General features: G+C 36.3%; 2 protein-coding genes across 4 annotated transcripts; one reads left to right on the top strand and one right to left on the bottom strand.

Moving 5' to 3' along the window:
• Positions 1–528: 528 nt before the first annotated feature.
• On the bottom strand, positions 529–14,369 carry LOC110382601 (ralA-binding protein 1). 3 transcript variants are annotated; one of them, XM_049837816.2, is made up of 10 exons: positions 14,145–14,369; positions 13,742–13,877; positions 13,087–13,306; positions 10,706–10,922; positions 8,106–8,215; positions 5,982–6,133; positions 5,370–5,550; positions 4,677–4,801; positions 4,066–4,249; positions 529–1,954 (listed from the first exon to the last, which is right to left on the bottom strand). In XM_049837816.2, exons 1-10 carry the CDS (start codon positions 14,227–14,229, stop codon positions 1,262–1,264), a joined length of 2,103 nt encoding a protein of 700 aa, XP_049693773.2. In that variant the 5' UTR covers positions 14,230–14,369; the 3' UTR covers positions 529–1,261. The 3 variants fall into 3 exon arrangements, with proteins under 3 accessions (XP_049693773.2, XP_049693774.2, XP_049693775.2); XM_049837817.2 differs by having other exon boundaries at positions 13,087–13,303; positions 14,145–14,348; XM_049837818.2 differs by lacking the exons at positions 13,087–13,306; positions 13,742–13,877; positions 14,145–14,369 and adding an exon at positions 11,279–11,509.
• Positions 14,370–14,516: 147 nt separating this feature from the next.
• On the top strand, positions 14,517–20,884 carry LOC110382603 (golgin subfamily A member 5). Its single transcript, XM_049837819.2, has 9 exons — positions 14,517–14,765; positions 14,871–15,350; positions 16,275–16,454; positions 16,657–16,870; positions 17,023–17,298; positions 17,459–17,651; positions 18,349–18,630; positions 18,979–19,179; positions 19,659–20,884. Exons 2-9 carry the CDS (start codon positions 14,891–14,893, stop codon positions 19,734–19,736), a joined length of 1,884 nt encoding a protein of 627 aa, XP_049693776.1. The 5' UTR covers positions 14,517–14,765; positions 14,871–14,890; the 3' UTR covers positions 19,737–20,884.
• Positions 20,885–21,129: the final 245 nt, after the last annotated feature.

Here is a 21,129-nt window from a genome sequence, read left to right as displayed (position 1 = left end):
CACAAGAAATCTATAAGTAATTAGATACGTTTTTATCGCAATAGTGTTTTGATAAACAAATTGATAAGACCTATATCATGGTTATGCAATCCTGACATTGATAAATAATTGCTGTATAGAAACAATAATTTCTAGAATAAACTGTCCACGTCACGCCAATAATTTCTAATATTGTAAGTTTTGTTATAAAGGTCGCCGGAAGACGCTGTATGCAGGACGCCTCCAACAGGTATCTGTGGAGATCTAAGGGGGAGGCCTATGTTCAGCAGTGGACGTCCTATAGCTGAGATGATGATGAAGTTTTGTTTAATGAGGTAATAATATGCGTCATTTATTATCTGCGGATAATACAGTTTATTTAAAGGATGACACGTTTTTGATAAGTCGTGAAGAGTCAAGAGGTCCGGGGTATTCACCTATATCTAACACAGATATTGCTATCTAAAAAGTGTCAAAAATTAAGGCAAGCTGTGTGAATTATTTGATTCAGTTGAAATGATGATGAGGCATAGGAGAAAATAAAAAAAAGTTTTATGTACAATAGTGTTTATTTGATCAAATACTTGGTTAATCAATACGGAAGTTCCTTGATGTATTACACTATCACGATTATTATATTTTGGCATTTACAATGTCAAATTCTACATGTGAATTAGCTGTACTCAGTTATGACAAAAAATTCATCATGTAATGCACATTCACGTTTTAATATATTACTATATCTATTTATGTAAGTAGTATATAAATATTACTGCAGTCTTAGAAAGATAAGATAGCCATTTCGAAATGCGGCAATGTCATGAATAATTCATATGTTATTTTATTTTGTTGTTATATAATGTCATTTTCCATGTACAACATGCAACAAGAATATATTAATAAATAAATACTTATACTTATTCTAGTTTTGAGACTAACACTCATTATATTTCGCTTCGTTTCCAGAAATAACCTATCATAACGTACATAGTCACCAATCGTATTTTTTTTTTTTGCTAGAAATTATTTCGGAAGAGATTCACACTACATTTATTACGTCTAGCATAATTTCGTCTCGTATTTTAGTCAGGATCTACTCTATTATAGGAATGAATATTTCCACGATTAATAGAATATTGATTATCTTAATGCTATCCTGATCATAATCCAACTGCTTATTATTCTCATTTAACAGCCACTCAGTTCCTTTTGCAAAATGATTACAATCGTTGGTAATATCATATGCCAAGCTTTTATCCTTATCTCATAAATTATCATCGCTTTACGACTTCGATAATATTTCCTTCATAGCTAGTTCTATCTTCAATTGTATACAAGCGACCCTTTCTTGGAAAATTTGATTGATAAGGTTAACTCTCTTTTGTTCTAACATGGCGTTTTCCTTGATCAGTCTTTGCCTTAATTCTTGTTCTTCCGGTGTATTATTTTCTTTACTATCTTTGGCACTCTGAGCGCCTTCCGCTTGCTTGTTTTTCAAAGCAACATGACTCCTAAGTTTAACTATTTCAAACTGTTCAGAGTTGATTTTCGCTTGGAGAAGAGACTTTAGTTGCAAGTACTCAGCATTTTCGAGTTCTAGTCGTAATACTTTGAGTTCTTTTTCCGTCAGTTTTGGTTTCTCTTTTACTGGCTCCGCTGGGGGTATCTCATGTTCGGGAGTTTCTTTTATTGGTACATTTGTTTCTGGTTTGAATTCGAAATTGTCTTCGAATTCCGCTTCGAAGATTGGTTCAGTGCTTGGTGACTCTTTAGGGTCTGTAAATGGCTCATTGGGAGTTTTAACTTCTGTGTCCTGTGGTGTGGGTAGTTCAGATAATTGTGATGGTTGAGAAGGCTGTGAGTTCCGTCTAGCTGGCTCTTCTTCTGGTTTTTCTTGTTTCTCGTCCAAGGAGGCGTGTTGTGGCTGTAGAGAGTTCGTCGGCTCTACCGATTTTTGTACGGAGCGAAGTTTTCTCTGTAAAAGAAGGGTTGTTTAAGTACATAATTTATTTCTAGTACCCTTTTGATTCTACAGAGACACTTAAAAATCTGTGATCATAAGTTTACTAATACAGTCAAAAACCGGCAAATGGTGGGTAAAAATCCAAGAAAAGTCTAGTAACAAAAACATTAAACGATTGTCTAGCAGAGTCATCAGCCAAGCGTCTCTAATTAATTCTCAACGCTAATGTTGAAGTTACTTTCGATTGGAAACAAGTTTGTCTGGTTTTTCGTTACGCAAGTCAATTAGGAATTCATAACGTCACTATCATTAATTATTTTCTCAATTTGTTAGAATATTTTAGTAAAATATTCCAGGTAGCTGTTTGATAGTTACGTCTTGGGGTCAAAACGTTCACATAACCGGTTGTGGTTTACGTTGTATTTTATTGCTTTGGCTATGTAAAATTATATTCAGGAGTTTAACGCTATAACCGAAGGAAAGAAATAAAGACATTCTTTACATATCTATTTTTAAACGACTTCCAAAAAGGAGGAAGTTCCCAATCCATAAAATCCATTGGAATCTTTTATTTTTTCATTAGATCAGTTTTCATAATTTCTATAAAAAAATCCGAAACCCATTAATATTTATATTCCGTGCGGTATATGTAAAAATACACCTTTCGCTTTTAATAAGGTGGCCGAACTGTATTTATTTAAACAAGAAAAAAAAAATGTCTCTATTCGACTATGTTTAGCATCCACCTTGTAATATGACTACGACCCATTGAGAATGTTAAAGTCAGAAAAGGGAATCATAAATAAGGGTGTTACAAAGCAAACATAATAATACAAGGAGATTATACTATACTAGTAAATAACAATATGGTTTTCCTCGTTTAAATAATAACGAGGAAAACTACCAAAAATAATTTGGTTTGTATGTGGAACATTGCGCTTTTAATAAAGCTATGTTTGGTACCTAAACTTAATGTTTCTGGTATGTATTTATCAGCTGCGTTAGTTCGTATTCAAAAATTCAATATGATAAGATTTACGCATGAATGTTCTTGATTGTAGAGACTATCTTTGAACTATAACTCTATGATATGACTGGATACCGAATAAGTACAAAAAATCCTACCTACGTTCAAAAAGCTCCTTGATGATTTGAATACCAGCACTGCTTTACGCCTCTATTGCTTTTATTCACTCAGTAGGCGTTTAATATACGAAGAGGTGAACCTAAGTACGCCCTTACTAAGCCCGTAAGCAAACACCAAAAGTCGGATGGCATCAGCTTGGTCACCCAGTGGCATGTTTCTTTGTCAGTTTTAACTAACGGTTCATAAGTGTGTAAGTCGTGGTGGCCTAGTGGGCAAAGAACCAACCTCTCGAGTATGAGGACGCGGGTTCGAATCCAGGTCAGGCAAGTACCAATGCAACTTTTCTAAGTTTGTATGTACTTTCTAAGTATATCTTAGACACCAATGGCTGATAAAAAGGTGAAGGAAAACATCTTGAGGAAACCTGGACTATATAGTCTGAAATCACCAACCCGCATTGAGCAAGCGTGGTGATTAACGCTCAATCCTTCTCCGTGTGAGAGGAGGCCGCAGCCCAGCAGTGGGTCGATAAAAGGGCTGTAACTGTAACATAAGTGTGTGTCTACACGGTGCAATTTGCTTGCACTTGTTGAGGCACATGCGTGGGTAACATGCATTTTAAAATCGTGCGGGTCCAGTGGCCAAAGCAAAATACCCATCCGCGTGCTCTTGTCACGTGTCGCTTGCGCATGTTAACTTGCTCCAGCTACATGCACCGTGTATACGCACCCTAGGATACGGCAGTGACAGACGGACAGAAGAACTCTTACAGCTAATTTTTTCATCAAAAGTAAAATCCAAAGTAAAAATCAAAGTAATGTCTAAAGTAAAAGTAACGGTCAAATTTGCTTTTTCTATTAGTTTTGCTGTCACTGTAGCCTTGAAAAAACTAATTTGTCCGTTACTTTTACTTTAGATATTACTTTGACTTTTATGTTTGATGAAGAAACTGGCCGTTAGTAACAATTCTTCTTAGTCCAATTTTACCCTTTTATTTACAGAACTCAAAAAATAAATATCACATAGCTAATCTCACCTTCAACTGAGTAACAATTCTCTGCGCCTCCCACAGTTGCTGGTCCCTGGCTGGCGTGATGAAGCCGGCGTGCATCTCCGCGTGTATCTGGTTCAGCAGAGACTCTTGCTTGCGGAGCTCCAGGCTTATTTCCGGAGCCGTTTCTGGGAAGTCCGGGGGAATTGAGGCTAGGGGAGGTACGTATCTGGAATTGGTTTAAAGGATGTTGTAATAATGTGTAATGCTTTTATAGATAAACTAGCTTCCACAATCGCTTTCACTCGCATGAGACTCCGGATAAAAAAGTCGTTTACAGCCTATGTAATAAATAGACAAATATTTATATATGTATGTAGTAAATAGACAAAAAAACTAAAGCATTTATGCAAGCAAATAAACGAATCTGCAGCTTTATAACATTAGTTTATATAAAATTTCTGCTTATTTATAACTGTCATTTTTTTTAAAATTTTAAACATTTATAAATGTCTGTTAAAAATTGCTTATACATCTCTCTGTTCTTTAAACAGAGTAGTATTTTAAGCTAGTCTACTAGTAATAAGATGGCTAATAATGCTTTTAATTGCATGATATTTTGAAACAGACTATTATAACTTGTATACTGCACTTACTTAGTAAGCTGAACATCAGGGAAGAGTTTGTCAGCCTTAGTGATGAGGTAAGTGAGCAGATTGAGCGACATGTTGAGCGCGGGACCCATCGCCGTCGCTATCGTTTGTATGTTCGCGTGATTCGTCTGCAAGCAAAAAATATCAATTTAGGATTAAATCTGACTTTTCTGTATTTCAGGTTCATTCTTGAAGGTATTTTTGGAGCAAATTAGCTCTGGTGTGATAAATGTGGCAAATGAGGTATATAAGCACTCTACAAAGGAACGGAATAGGTAGCCGCTACACATTCGCACGAAAGCTTACGTAAAAAAGGTTTGAGAACGAGGAAGATTTATAAAATAATGCTGAAGTAATCATGCGCATAGCCAAGGCAAGGGAATACGAATCGATAGGTGTTACCTCCGCCAATTGTTCAAGTGGCTCAAGTGTAAGTAAAGCGCTACAACTTTTATTTGTCACGGAACATTGCACGGGTCGCTGTAGAAACCAATTTTAGGTGTAGGTAACCACGTGTGCATACGTTTACAGAGTTAATTGCAATCCGCCATTGAGTTTTGACGGACGATCTGGTCAAGGTCTCCGGGAAGGAGTGGATGCTGGTCGTTGAAGATGGAGTAAAGTGGCGAATCTTTTGTTATCCTTTTGGCCAGCTGTGGACGTCTTAGCTAAAACAACAATATATATTTGACTGACCTGTTCGTTAGCCAGCACGGCGTCAAAGTGGCGCATGAGCCAGGCCAGCAGGCTGTAGTTGTGCGGCGGCAGCTTGGCAATGAGCGACAGCATGCTGGCCTCGCGCTGTGGCTCGGCGATGGCTGTGGCCTGCTCGAACTGACCGTGGAGCTCTTGGGTTAGAATAGAGTCCGGGAGTTCGCTGGAAAGACACAATATTAACAATATCACGGCACAGTTGAAAAACATGCCACATAATTTTTTTATTGGACAAGTTGTTTACACAGCTTCACTCGTGTCTCGGGAAAACTTTTCATACCCGGACAACACGGCCTTTCTTACTCGGGGATAGTCCAGCATGCCAACAGTGAAATAATTTTTCGAATCGATTCAGTAGATTGTCAAGAAAATGTTGCCTCTTTATTATGTGAGTATACAAAACTGTTGGTATTAACAATTGTCATTTTACCTATTGTGATTAATTGTATAAAGCGACTTTGATCTGCTCACACTACAAAACACGCTACCAAATTCAAGTATTAGAATGTATGCCACTGAACGACAGGTCTTTCGCTGTCAAAACAAACTTAGAAGACACTTAAACCTTTCAGAGTGTAATAATGACTTTCTTACCTAATAAAGCACTTCAGCATAGCACAAGCCACGGGCACATCCCAGTGGTAAGGGAATGTGGGTCCTCGATCCGTGAACAGTTTCTTCAGCTGCTGCAGTTTTATCTTGTCAGGTTCCGTGCGGTAAATCTGAGTCGATTTCAAACCGTGCGCCTGAAACATTCGACAAGAGAAATTAAAATCGATAAGGATTGAAACTTCTTTTAACCACCTTCCCAAAAATAAGGAGGAGATTGAATCTTTTGCATGCAAAACCCTCCATTAGATAATTTATATTGATCGTCTATGGTCTTTAAATCGATTCTCAGATCTGCCAGAAGTACAGACGCTAGCAGGTCTACGAATCTGTAAAATTTAACCAATCGAACGTTAACCTTCCAATATAACGTTGAAAAACTTATGTGCTATCGTCTGAACATCTATGAACCTCACACCCCTACAAACCCGGGATTTCAAAACTTTTCCCTTATTTTTAGGGGAAAGAACGTGACGACATGGCGTATTAGGTCAGTATGCATGTTATGCATGCATATATTAGGTCAAGGCATGTTAACCAAAGTCGGATGTCAAAGATCACATTCATTAACGCATTTAAACAAAAACCCCCATGAATGGCTTCCTGATTTTTTCCGTCAATATAGGACAGCATTGTCACATTTAAATATTCGACTAACATCAACAAAAGCTAATTGAAGATAGATAATGTCTTTTTCATACTTTTAGGCAATAATGTAGAATGTTTTTATTATGGAAGTAATCTGTAGAATGTCTTTAGTTTTAAATTTTTAATCGTTATTGTTTGGTAAGTCTAACCCTAACGCCTACTAATCTTAGACCCGTATTAATAAGTAAGCCTTGTGCCTTGTTCACTTATGTGGGTTAATTAACGGCCTATTCTAGTGAGTATGCAGGATAAAGGGCAAAGGTTTCGAAACAGTTAGTGCCGGTGATATTAAGACATATTTACTTCAAATTAGTTTTGCCATTGTTTTCTTATTGTCAAAATGGCCATCATCGTTTATTTTAGTAACATTGGATACGATTTGGATGACGTGCGGAGATATCGTATCGCAAAATCTCCTAGGAAATGAGCGTCTCCAAAAAGCGGGTGTTCGGGGGAGGAAGAACGTTACTGACTACACCTATATGTATTCTATGAAACCATTTTTTGTTAAACCAAAAGTCTTCGACAGATGTGTCAAACATGAACGCCGCGTTATTTCACTCGTAATGGATCGTTTTGCTCTAGCCCGCCGTCCGTATTTGACATAGAAGGCGCCTGCGCTTATGTTTCTTTTGTGGAATCAACACGGTCATACCAATAAATAAAAGATTACCAAAATAATTAGCCTGATACCCAGATAAAATCCCGTACAGTATTCAACAAAGCATTAGGTAATTTAATGAACCCGCGAACCATACATCCTTCGTAGCCACTGAATGCTATGCTTGTCGGCCTTACACAATATCATTGAACACAATAGGGGGAAGTCTGATGCATTAAAAATGCATAAATTATTGTAACATCACGCTTACTTTTATCATGAAATTATGAGCAGAGATATACCTACATAAATAAATAACTTTTTATTTATAGTGCATAAACTCAATAGGTTTAAAATTATTTGTACACCAATTCCATTTGGTAGAACATAGAGCTCTGATATGTTTAATTCTAAGACCTTTCTGTATATCTATGCTTACAAATAAATACATTGAATTAAATTGAAATATTAAAATGAAAACACCTGGAGAAGTTAAGGCATACTTTTTGATGTTTCAGAAACGTCAAGTTATTTATTTTTCACTCGAATGCAAATAAAGGGTGATGTAAGTATGATAGTGGTAGTCACAGAATCGGAATGTTTTATTTGTAAACATAGTCAAATTACAGCAGTGTGTATTTATTTTATGAGAGGAAACTTTACAGCTTACACCACATAGTACCAGCTTACAGTAAATATACATAAAATTATTAAATCGAACATTACAGTAATTACGAAATACACATGGTTTTACCCAGAGGCATTCCCATCTCACATTCACACATCAGAAGCATAATTTTACTACTTTATTTATCTATTGTATATTCTTCTTATTTTCAAATATAAAAGTAAAATCGTACCTGCAAGTAATCGATACTGTCTCTCACAACGAGAGGCAGTCCAGTGTCGTCGTGACATCGCGATCTCTCCACAGATTGCGCTAAGGGTACTCCGAATATCGGTAACGCCACTGAAAGAGGAAAAATCAGGAACATCAAGATGGTTAAGGGATGATCTCCGATAACGCTGATTATGCTGATTAATCGAAATTTGATATTTTTTTTGTAAATCTCACTAACTATATCTACTAGAATCTACAATCAGTAGGTAAAAACAGGTATCAAATTTCGTACATATTTCGATGTGACTGATTATCAAACTTCTGATTTCTTATTTTGAACATGTAAAAAATAACGTATAAACAAAACTATGGTCTAACACTTGGTTGGTATGGTCACACATTAAGTACTCGGTATTATTTTACAAGGTAGATTATTATTTTTATGTACTAACTTCACATGACGAACAAAGCATTTTAAAATGCATTTTTATGTACAATAACCACGTATATACATAATAGAACAAATGATAACACCGTGAATCACATGTAGGTACAGTCACGTTGAGAAGTTATAAAACAAATTAAAAGTACCAAGCGGAACCCGCCATGGCACATATCAATCAAAACGTGTCTATGATTGTATAAGAGTAATGTGGTTTTTCTTCCCCATCGTCTTTAGAGTATTTTTTGGTGTCTAGTCTTCAAGTTTATTCATGAGCGTACCTACGTGGAAAATGAGACACTGATGAAGTTTTTGGCAGAATTCTGCCAAGAATTGGGTGATCATGGAACAAAAAGGAATTTATCTCTGAAAAGTTCCTTTTCGAAAATTCGAATGATCTGTTCTGTAAAGGGATATGTTCTAAGATTACATGAATTTTAGGATGCCGTAACGGATAAACACTGAAATGAACAAATATCTTCTTCCATCATTACAATTATATTGTAAATGCGAAGACTAAAAATACCAACTAAAATGATATTTAAGTAATGCGCCAAAACTGTTTACATTACGAGAACAATAACAAAAACCGAGTTACACAAACGTTCCACTTAATAACTAACAAACGAAAAACCACTTACCACCAATAGAAAACCCGTGAATAAAGGGGTTCATAATTAAGAAGAATCACAAAGAGCACGGGCTGATCGCAGATTCGTGAGATCGCAACTAACAACAGACAAAGTGCGACAATAGATCCAAAGAATTCATGTTTACACACCGTGTTATCATTTACCTTGAAAAGAATGCTCCATTTAGGCATTGCAGATAATTCTCCGCCGATTATGGATTTTACGATAATGAAGGTGCGAAAATCAATGTTGGCGTACATACATGGTTTTAACGAAAACAATATGTATAAACTTGGATAGTACAAAAAGCCCATGGGGAGAGAAAACAAAATACTTCCAACATTTACACCGTCAGCTAAATTGATGTAGATTACGTGATAAGACATGCCTCTCTCTAATAACCTAATAGGCTTTTATGATGATAAAAACAATGGAGTCCCTTTATCAATAAAACAGTTGGATTAATTAGCATAGCATGCAGAATCGGAGAAACAAAATGCTTACCTAATGTACCTATGTAACTAGACCAATCAATAAGGCAGAGGGAATAATATATTTTCTTTATATGTTAGGGGGTAAATGAGAGAACGGATCGCCTGATGACAAGCGATTATTGTCGCTCATGGCCAATGCCAAGGGAGTAGCAATTGCCAGCATTGAAAAGGTGCAAGTACCTGCGTTTTCCCTTAAAGTTTCGAAGGTCGTATTTCATCATGCTATACCTACTAATATGATGAAGAGGAAACAATTTTTTTGTACCCTAAAGGCTCCGAAACTATGGAATCGATTTAATTTATTTTCATTGTTAGAAAGCTACATTATCCCGATGTAACATGGGCTATATTTTATACGGGTATGGGCAGAAATTCCTCTGGGTCTTGAAACCACTGAAAACAGCTTGTCGTCTCATATTAATGTTGCCTCTATAAGATAAATCTTTTCGACAGCAGGTCACTCAATCACTATTCTACGCCATCCATTAGTATGCAGCACAATGCATGCATAATGAAGCCGAGCATCTGCTGATATTAATATTGACCTTCATTAAAATGCATTTCATCAAACAACAGATGAATTTAACACCTTATCTAATGACTAACGTTACGAGTATTTAAATGTCGATTTTATACTTGTTTTTTGTATACGTGACTTCCGATCAGCAAATTTTAAACTTCTATACTTATTGCATTCGAGGATAATTCTTTTTTTTATAAGTGGATAGTAAAAACTACTAGTCTTAACCAGTCCTTAATCTCGCGTGATAACCACCTTACAGACAGACAAACAAACAAATATTTGTAAGATCTGTTTGTAAATACGATGTTGCTTGTTTATCCAAAGAATACTACGTTACGACGAATCTTAGTCATCAGTGGCCCAGTCTGTAATATCGTGATTGGCGGTACACAGCCATACAAAACATGTGCGGTCGGGTGGCTTCTACAGTAGTTATGTCTAGGTACCGAGGGTTGCGGTTTAGAGATGTGTTTACTTTATGTACAAGACCCCAAAAGTGAGTATAAACAATATAGGAACTTTGCTTACCTCCCAAAGTAAATATCTCTTCAAAAGGTATCCCACACGTGAACGTCGAGGGAACTTTCGTCAACTTCTTGTCTTTCTTATCTTTATCCTTCTCTTTCACCTTTTCCTTTTCTTTCTCTTTAACTTTTTCCTTGTCTTTGTCCTTTGTCTTATCCTTCTTCTCATCTTTAAGTTTTTCCTTAGACTCTAGTTTGAATTTCGCTTTCTCTTCCTTTTCCTGTTTATGAAACAACAAACTATAAAGCAATGGACATAAATATTTAACATGTGTCGTAAAATACACGTTGTAATATAAGAAAGTTGTGTTTCATTAGGCTCGTAAAACTAAAAATAACACTGAAATATCGTAAACCTGTAAACACAGTAATCACCAATATTCAATTAATAACTCTTGCACTACCCACTTTACATACATCAACTTTCAATAATGATCGTGACCGATTTTTCACGAGCCAAGCACCTAAAAATTGGCTATCCATTGATTACAAATCACTATGGCCTCAACACAATTGATTAGAAAACTCACTGATAACATAAAGTAATATAAACAAATAACACGAAAATATCGAGCACCTTTGAGAAAACATTGCGTAGGTGATGCATGACGCGCATTCAAGACCCAACTGAGCAAACCATGACCGTACTGCCGCCGTTTATCCAAGGTCGGAGCTACACCTACTGAACAGTGAAATTATGCAAAACTTATCAACTGCTGAACCGCGAAAATTCAACTTGACATGGAAATCTAACATTTGATAAACACACTTCAAAACAATACAGATAAAGTGTTATCTTTTTGTATTTATGCGCGCTAGAGTTACTTCGGATTAAACAAAGGATCTAATAAATAAATGACGACGATTGCAAGGCTACTGTGACAATAGATGTGACATACCCTTTCTCAATACATTTTGATCCTTATGTACAAGTCATAAGAACTATTTTTGCTGTGATCTAAACTGAACTGCAAGGTCATGCAATGTCTTAATGTTTGTGTTGGCAATTTTGAGTTTAGCTTAAAGTTGCTTTTTAGTTGAAATTCAATACCAGGTACATTTTTAAAGTCCTGTATTAATTTCTAATATTGTCACCTAAGTATAATTTTTTTTCTTTGGTTTCATATGCTGGGTTAATGTTTAAATCAGCGGATTCCTTTTCATCTCAAGTTCCAAAAATCTCTTAATAGTGCGAGCTTACGTCATTTAAGCAACATTTATGAGATAGACGGTCAGTGAGACATCTCAATTGCGCGGCCTGTCGAAAACTTTTAGGGAATTATCTCGAAATAGATCGGGCTTTGTTATGTCGATTCCGCAACCTGTCGAGTATTTGATGAAAGCAAACGGGCTATGGTTGCAGAAGTCGTCTCTATCGTGCGAACTCTCTTATTGTTTTATTTTTTTATGTCGTGGACAGAACACGCTGATATGGTGAATGGAACCTACCGACCATCTGATCGTGCGACTCGTGATGATCCATGCTAAGTTATTAAAAACGTAAAAATTTACATATGCATTTGGACGAATATTTGTTCCTCTTCACGAAAAAATTACTGAGTGGGTTTTGATGAAACTTGGCAATAATAAAGCTTATACATTATCAAAATACATGGACTACTTTTAATTCAGGTTCGGAGAGAAGTACCCATGGAAAGTGGGTGAAACCGCTGGCGAGAGCTAGTCTTGTAACATGAAGTAGGTACATACCTATTATAGACAAAAACTACTAACTACTTATCAATATAAACAATAATGTGGTTATGTTATGATTCTCATGGATATTCATGAGAACCTTCATGTGATAAATATTTACTAGGTACTAGGTAGCTGGAATGTGTGACACTATGCAAGTAAATGAGCCATGGATTCAGCTCTGGTAGGTACAGAATATAATGTGTTGGGCTGATATCATGCAGATTGCAGAGTAATCATGTAATCATAATCAGATGAACAATAAATAATTGCAAATAATATGAACTTGATAATAACTCTGTATGAACCAATGAACAAACCAATTTAAATAAAATTTGGTACACAAATGGTCTATTCTGAGAACGGGCTAGAATAGGCTTCCTTTTATCCAGGAGCAGGAAGTAGTTTCTTCTAGATGCGAGGTACAACTAGTTACTTAAAACGTTCATTAAACAGACAGAACTTACAGAGAAAGATTTTATGTATTTTGTAGGATTTAATGAAAATTCTCTCTGAAGGAGTTGAATTAAATGTGTCAATAAATACTTTACTATAAAAAATAAGGTTACCTATAGTCTTCCTTAGTAAAAGTTTGATATTCAAACACAGATACATTGTCTAATCTCACCAGGCTTTTCCAAAGAAGCAGACCCCCTATTCAGCTTTGTAATATTAGTCTAGATTACTAACCTTGTCTTTCTCTCTCAGTTTATCCCTCTTTTCTTTCTCCTTCTTCTCTCTCTCCCTCTCCTTCTCTCGTTCCTTTTCTTTTTTCTTTTCCTTTTCTTCACGCTCCCTTTGCTTTGCTGCATCTTCTAGTACTTTTTCTTTGTCACGGGATTTCTCACGCTTCTCCTTACTTTTAGTGGGGAACTTGAACGATTTTGTTTTCTTCGATTTTGAGGGACTTCTGGCGAAAATTGGCTTATTAAATGGTGCACATTTTAAAATAAATTATAGTTGAAATAATAAAGCGTACAGTCAACTTCAGGTCAGTGGTAACAGTTTTATTGGAAAATCATACTTATTACTATTGAGTTTAGGTACATGATAGTTACCACTGATGTACAGTGTACCGTACTTTCAGTGGTGCATTAATATAAATTTATGCATGGGCAGCTTTGTCTGTAATTTTGTGATAGCTAAAATGAAGAAGTGTAGTTAGCGCTAGCTGTTTCTCAAAAAGGTTAGGGAAGATAATTCTAAGGAGTTTATATCCAGTCATCACTACTATTACTTCATTTAAAATTGATAGAGGAAAGTAAATGTACATTTATGAATGTAATAAATGTTATATTTTTGCGAGTGAAAGTTTTAGCAAGTTATTAATAAATTAAAAACTGACTTGGTATCAGTATCCTCTTCAGGTGAACTTTCTCCTTCTAAAGCAGCATAGCCTCTGTCTTTCTTCTCTTTCTTTTCTTTGCGCCTTCCTAATAGGTCTTTCTTGCTAGGTTTCTCATGATCGGCTCCATCACTAACTGGATGAGCAAAAAAACATTAAATCTTTGTCAAACTAATAATTTTTGAAAGAAATATTACTTATCTGCAAAATTGCAAACAGTTTGGAGATTCTTTTTCACAAAGGGTGGAGTTATGAGGAAAATTCTTTCATAGAAAGCATTCTTTTAGATTGATTTTAACTTCTGCCTGTGTATCGTAATTATTTCTCAGATATGTATGGTAAAAAATAAGAGTAATCAAGTAAAATATACAAGATTGTACACTTAATTGGAATGCGTACTTACAGTCACTTTCATTACTTTTTCTCCCACTCTCCGATGCGTACAGGCCAGGAAAGTCCTTTTCAACATCGGGGCTTTCAAAATCCATGATTTTATTAGGAGAGGATTCTTTATTCGTTACCTATTTTTAGGAAAGTTCATTTAATTCCTTTCGGCAAAACAAGAAACCATTATTGAAATTCTGTTTTTTTGACACATTTCCCTGTTCTTCCGTCAATGTTGTCACATAAGTCATATGTCAACGTCTGTATCATAAAATATAAATAATCTGTGTACCACCAGTCTGAATTATATAATTATGAAAATAACTCAAATTACTCCACGAATCACATAACTTATTGTTTTAAGAGTTTTCAGGCGTTGATTGTGAAATCTTATAGAAAAGTAGGTTTAAAACCGTAACATTTTCATTAAGATATAAAACTTCCTTGTAGATCCATGCATGGGGTCTGACAGTCACCATAGATGACATTAACAAAATGGAAGAAAACAAAAGTCAAAACATCGTTCAATTTCTGAGTGATGGATGTTTACGTGTCTACTGTCACGAAGATGTTTTGATATACACAAAAAATACATCGGAGAAACAACATCTCCCTCGGCCTCTGATTTTCCTAATGCCCGGTACGTTTGTGTCTTTAGAGTCCATCAATCTAGAACAATAATAGTTAGTTAAGAGTGGTTTTACACGATTACAGGATTCATGACCTAAGAGGCTATTGTTTTCAGGCATACCATCATAATCATAAATGGCATGGTTCGCGGACCTCGCCGGGAAGGCGGAGAGCCTCCTTAATAACCTGGATGAACAGACTGGCGCGGCTTTGCGTAATCATAACGTTACTAAGAAAAGATTTGACGGTAGTGGAACAGAATTTGGTGTCTCACATGCAACCGAGACTATTTGGACGCCAAGGAAGAGGCCTGTGTCACGTACATTAAAAAAAGCTGCGCCAATCCCTGATACTGCTAAGTCTGTCTACTCTCCTAGTCGGAAATCTTCACCTACTTCCCACCACCACCACCAGTCCCGCGCGCCAGCGAAGGAATATCAGGACTCCTCACGAAATGGTTCCGTAAAGTCTAAAAAGTCTCCATCGAGGAAGGCCAGTCCACATAAACAATATAATCTGGATCATTGTCCCAAGACATTAGTTGGCGATGTCAAGGATAATGAAATATTTGATCACTTTGGTTTGAAACAACGTAGTAAGTATTTCATCTAAGGCAAATAAGTTTTCTTCCATGTTGTATTTATTTATTATTTTCAGAAAACTTAATACTTTTTAATTTGTTACGAAGTCTATTCTTTTAACATGAATATTAATTACTTTCTGCTTTTGTTCTGATACTGTATAATTAATTCATTCCAGTTGAATGATTTTCTATCTATAACCCATTCATACATAATTTTCCATTATTCTCATAACATAACAAATTCTTAGTTCTTATTTTTTATTATATTTTAAATTCATTATTTTGTTGCATGCATATTAGTTACAACATGGTTCTAATAGGTAAGGTTTATTACTGAATAAGATTAATATCATAATTATGTTTTGAGTATTTTCAAAAACACATGTCTTAAGGAAACATAAACTATTTTATACATTATACATATTTACTAGTTTTGCAGTTCTTTTTTATACTATCTGTATTAATATTGTGAAGAGAAAACTGTATTGGTTTTGGTTTGCTTATAAAGGGATCCGAAACTTCTGGACAATTTGAATAATTCTTTGACCATCTATAATATAAAAATGAATCGCAAAATGTGTTGGTAAGCGCATAACTCAACAACGCCTGGACCGATTTGGCTAATTCTTTTTTTGTTGTTTTTTTTATTGTCAGGAGAAGGTTCTTATGAAAAAAAAAATAGGGTAAAGTAGAGAAGTCAGTTGACGGGAGCGAAGCCGCGGGCAAAAGCTAGTAGGCTATAAGTATTTTATCTGGGTATGGGACAAGGTATCTGTGGGACACAGGTGAAACAAGTAGTTATTTTTAAAGTCATGGGTTATAGGCACTTCAGCTGTAGTGGGCATTTACTATAAGGCTATTTGAAGACTGAACTGGGTGAAGGAATATAACATTACACATGTAGGTATGTGAGGTATATCCCAACTGTATTCATAGGCTTCAGTTTACCAGCAGACTTGGAAATACTGAACGGGGAAGAATGGACATACAAGATGCAGAACATGGAAGTGGAGAATGCGATGCTGAAGAACGAGCTGAACGTAATGAACCGTGAAGTAGCCGAACTACTGGATAGGTTACGCAAGACGGAGGATGGTAATGATGTAGATAGCTCAGGTAGTTATTTATTTTTAAACGGTATTTTGCATGCGGTATTGTTTGTGAGTAAAAAAAGTAATGTTGATGATTATTGTACTTTGGTAACTTTTGAAAGTTTTAGTATGCTTTTCCAAGTTGAGTGAATTAGCTAAATACAACATACAAAATTATATAAATCCTCTTAAATTATATAAAAATTAAATAAATCCTTTTTTTGCAGAAGTAACAAAAAGCCGAATCAAACAGGAAACAACAGAGGTTTTGAACCACCGACTAAACTTGGAGAAGCAATCCCTTTCATCTCAAGTGGAACTCCTGTCAGTTAAGATACAAGAACACACGAATGCTGAAGTGTCCAAGTTTAAAGACTACAATCAGAGATTGGAATCAGAGAACACAGTTTTGAAAACCAAAAATGCTGAGTTGGAAGACAAGTAAGTTTTATTATGATTTTGAGGATTTTTGTAATAAAACGTGCCCCGAGGGAACTTTTTAACGCAGATGGATAAATAATTATATGATGGATAATACATCATACAAACATTCGTGTATTGAACATAACATGATGAACATAAAATGTTTTCAGGTTTAAAGCTTTACAAGATGCCACAAAAGAACGAGATGCTCTGCAGACTAAATTAGAAAATGACTACAGACACGCACAATCCACTATCACTGAACTACAGGAGAGCTTGCAGAAAACCAGCGAGGAGTGCCGGAGGTTAGAGAAGGACTGGGAGGCGTATAAATTAAGAGTCAAGAATATGTTACAGGCTAAAGACAAGGAAATTAAGAAATTGCAAGAGGGCTTGAATGTTAATGACGATACTAAAGTGCTGATGGAGCAGATGACTCATTTGAAGTTAGTTTTTTTTTTGTATTTTTTTTCAATTTGTTTTTCTGTCTTGTGAAGTAACGACAAGATTTTCTACCACTGTTTATTTTTTGCTAATATGAGTATTTTTTGGCCTTCTCACAAAAATATTGTACCTATTTTTTCAAACTGTACTGTTTGTCGTCAGAGAGGAACGCGACGAGTTACAAGACGCGGTTGCACATGTTAGATCAGAGTGTGCGGACATGAAGCTGTACCTACAGCAAGTGGAGACGCGGAACAACGCGGCCGAGCGCGTGGTCACCGCGCTACGTGACGCGCTCAGAGACGAGCGAGCCGCCAGGAACAGAGCCGAGGGCCAGTGCGTCTCTGTAGCCAAGGTGAGTGACACATGTGCAGTGTGACGTCACAGACACATGAAGCTGTACCTACAGCAAGTGGAGACGCGGAACAACGCGGCCGAGCGCGTGGTCACCGCGCTACGTGACGCGCTCAGAGACGAGCGAGCCGCCAGGAACAGAGCCGAGGGCCAGTGCGTCTCTGTAGCCAAGGTGAGTGACACATGTGCAGTGTGACGTCACAGACACATGAAGCTGTACCTACAGCAAGTGGAGACGCGGAACAACGCGCCGAGCGTGGCTCTGTTGCCATGATACCGATATACGATAACCACGGAGGAAGAAAATATAGTTTTAATCAACCAAGATGCCATAAGGCAGTCAGATCCGGCTCCTTGTAGGTCAAGGAATGCGAGTTAGGCTGACCCCACATTAGGCGCGCGCGAACCTAGACGTGGGAGTAGCGCGGGCGTCCCGTTTTACTGTCCGCGCGCGCTGCGCTCGAGTAGAGTTCTTACCCCTTCTAAACAGTGGCCGAGTGGAAAGCGCCGCCCGCTTCCACCACCACTGTTTCGGCCAGTCAAATCCGGTAAACGCCAACGCCTAAAGTGGGGGAGGCCGTAGGGTTGATTAAAACTATCAGTAACTATGTAGCTATTATATGTTACTATCAGTAACGAGGCGTTCGTGATCGAACTAAAGAACTTAATTAATACCCCAATATTATATTTTTTCACAGGAAATGAAAACCTTACAAATGGAAACGGGACAAACGATAGCCAGTTTACGCACAGCCTTACGTGACAAAGAAAATGAATTAAACCATATACGTGACACGGCATCCACAGTCCGCACCGCAGACACGAGTGCGCTAAACGTCGCAGATTATGACGTCATGCAAGATAACATAGACAGTGAGAAAGTCAACTATTTGACCCAAACACTCGTGCAGAGACAAGCGAAGATCGACACCCTGCTGGCCGAAAATAATGTGCTTAGAATACAGTTGGATAAATTAGAAGTGAGTGTAGCTTTGTTTTTTAATTCAAATAATTGAAAAAAGAACACCCGCAAATTCCCACGACCATTTTTCAAAGATTGTACGTGGCCCCTGCACCTTTCTAGCATACGCAAGGATATGAAAATACCTACTTATGTATAAGCACCTACCTACCTAATGTGTAGTACCTTCTGTACAGCTTAATCTGTTTTTATGTAGGGACCAGCTATATATCACTATCACAAAGTTTCAATTTTTTATTCGGCGCAGCATGTTTTCTTCTTCCATATTCTTCTATCTGTAAGCAAACCAACATATACATAGATAGAATATTAGAAACAACCGCATAATGATTTTAACATTCCACAGACAAAATTGAAAAGCGATGCAAGCCGCGGGAACCGGAGCTCCAATTCGAACTCGAACTCTCACAGCGTTGTCCACGTACAAGATGGCGATTCCCGCCGAAATCGGCCTCACGCCGCCAATACGCTGTCTGCCCTGGTACTGAGGCTCGGCGTCATGGTCAAACGATATCCTGTCGTCAGGCTCTTCGTTATTTGTTATGTTGTACGTACCTTTGTTTTTTTTAATTAAATTAGGTTTCATTGGTTACCGATAGTGTCTGTTAGTTTTCCGATAGTTTATGCTATCTACCAGATAAGGTTGCTTACAATTTATACCAGATATTGCTATCCGAGACCAGTGAATCCAAAACTTTTGTTTATCTATCAGATAAGACCCTAATAGGATACTAGAAGCTATCATTAAATATTATGATGCGATATATTTTTCTCTGATACACAAGGGAACATAGTATATGTTAGCGAGTCTGTGTTGATGTAAGTTGGGAGCGTCATATCATTTGCTATCTATCACAGCATAAAATGAATTATATTAATACAAAAGCTAATTGATTACAGTACAGTTTAAAATTCCTGAAAATAAATATTAGATTCTTAACTGAGATCAAAGAAATAGGATTCTTAAGAACAAATTAGGACTTACATAGTTTGTATATAATATAATAAATTGTAATTTCTTTACAGATCTTTCTGCACGTGTGGGTCCTCACTGTTCTGTTCACAAGCACGCCGGAAGACTACATCCCACCATCCAAATCCTGAAAATTTGCCCTCAAAGTGGTCACAAATTATATCTGTACAATATATTCCATTAGAATGTATACCAATAAAAAGACTAGTTAAGTTATTCGACATACATTTCAGTAGAAAAGTTTGAGAAGCAATAAATGATACAGCTTTAAGAAACAGCGTATACTAATTTATGCGGATGAATAGTGGTTAACGTTTTTTGAAAACGTTTTTGAAACGAACGGTGATCAGCAGTCAAATATTGATAATGTGTTAAAAATTAATGGATAATATGATATGTTGACAAAGGCGGATAATACATTAGGTAATTGATTTCTTATCATACTACATAAAATACATGTATTACATAAAATAAACATAAGATGTGCGCTGCGACTAGATACCGATATATCAAACTTTTCTTTGAAAGAAAGACTCCTTTCTTGCACAAATTTTCAGTCAGTATTATTTTCATATAAAACCTATTTCAACATCTTTTCTACATATTTTTATTCTACATAATGTATTGTCTGCCTCACAAGCTTGTGTTCTAGAATGATATTCAAACATTGACAGTTTGAAAATTATTCACAATTTGAATTTCGTTCTAGAATACGCGTTTTGGAGCCCGTTCGCACAGGCGTTTTTTACGTCCATGTATGCAAAAGGTTCGTATGTTCTATTAATTCCTTTTATACTTTTACCCAACAGACATAACGCTTTCCTCTTTAAATATATTCGTTCTATTTGAACGTATTTTTTACGTGCGTGAAAATTACGCCCGTGCGAAAGGGCTCTAAGGAAACAGTTTTTATGAAGTAAAAATACGAGTATTTTTGTAATTGCCAGTCGTAACGTTCCAAATGTATTATTTTAGTCATAAAAATCGTAATTAGTATTGTATTAGTCTAATTTATTTTCATGATTAGTATCTTGATTCGTGGTGCTAAGTGAATGTGAAAACATGTAAAATTACTGTGTATTATATTGTAAATACATCGAATCTCGCCAGTGCTATAATGAAATAATATAATTGGCCATAATAATGTACCTTTACTGTTGTTTTTCTGTAATTTCTACTGTTATCTTATTTTTTGGTAGCTATCAAATTTATTTTGTGAATGTTTTATTTTGCCGGCGGGAATTTGTGCCGAATAAAGTGTTTATTCTATGAAATATAATGCGTTTTATTTATTCAGTTAATCTTATCACATCCTGTTTACAATTTTGGTTGCGGAAAAGTATTTCTTTGGTTTAATTAGTTTTGTTTATACTGTGCCCGTGTATCCTGTAGGTACTTAATTACATTAGAATTTTGGATTTTCAAACTCTTACAGAATTGGTAGATGCGCCATTCCGAATCGATTGACTGGTCAACCTCATTTTTAGGTGACTTAAAAAAATGTTGGTCAAACGAGCACGTTGA

Source organism: Helicoverpa armigera, chromosome 23, assembly GCF_030705265.1.
Source record: "Helicoverpa armigera isolate CAAS_96S chromosome 23, ASM3070526v1, whole genome shotgun sequence".
NCBI lineage: Eukaryota > Metazoa > Arthropoda > Insecta > Lepidoptera > Noctuidae > Helicoverpa > Helicoverpa armigera.
Note: the sequence above shows the minus strand (reverse complement) of the source record. Positions and strands in the feature narration are given on the sequence as shown.

What these genes read in the sequence shown, in the direction of transcription:
- LOC110382601 (XM_049837816.2), bottom strand. Translation starts at nt 14,229, where the DNA reads ATGGATTTTGAAAGCCCCGATGTTGAAAAGGACTTTCCTGGCCTGTAC. An exon ending in GAAGAGGATACTGATACCAA is followed by an intron (nt 13,307 to 13,741) that starts GTCAGTTTTTAA and finishes AATTTTCGCCAG; the next exon opens with AAGTCCCTCAAAATCGAAGA. An exon ending in GAATTGTTACTCAGTTGAAG is followed by an intron (nt 1,955 to 4,065) that starts GTGAGATTAGCT and finishes CTTCTTTTACAG; the next exon opens with AGAAAACTTCGCTCCGTACA.
- LOC110382603 (XM_049837819.2), top strand. Translation starts at nt 14,891, where the DNA reads ATGGCATGGTTCGCGGACCTCGCCGGGAAGGCGGAGAGCCTCCTTAAT. An exon ending in TACAGTTGGATAAATTAGAA is followed by an intron (nt 18,631 to 18,978) that starts GTGAGTGTAGCT and finishes AACATTCCACAG; the next exon opens with ACAAAATTGAAAAGCGATGC. An exon ending in TCTTCGTTATTTGTTATGTT is followed by an intron (nt 19,180 to 19,658) that starts GTACGTACCTTT and finishes ATTTCTTTACAG; the next exon opens with ATCTTTCTGCACGTGTGGGT.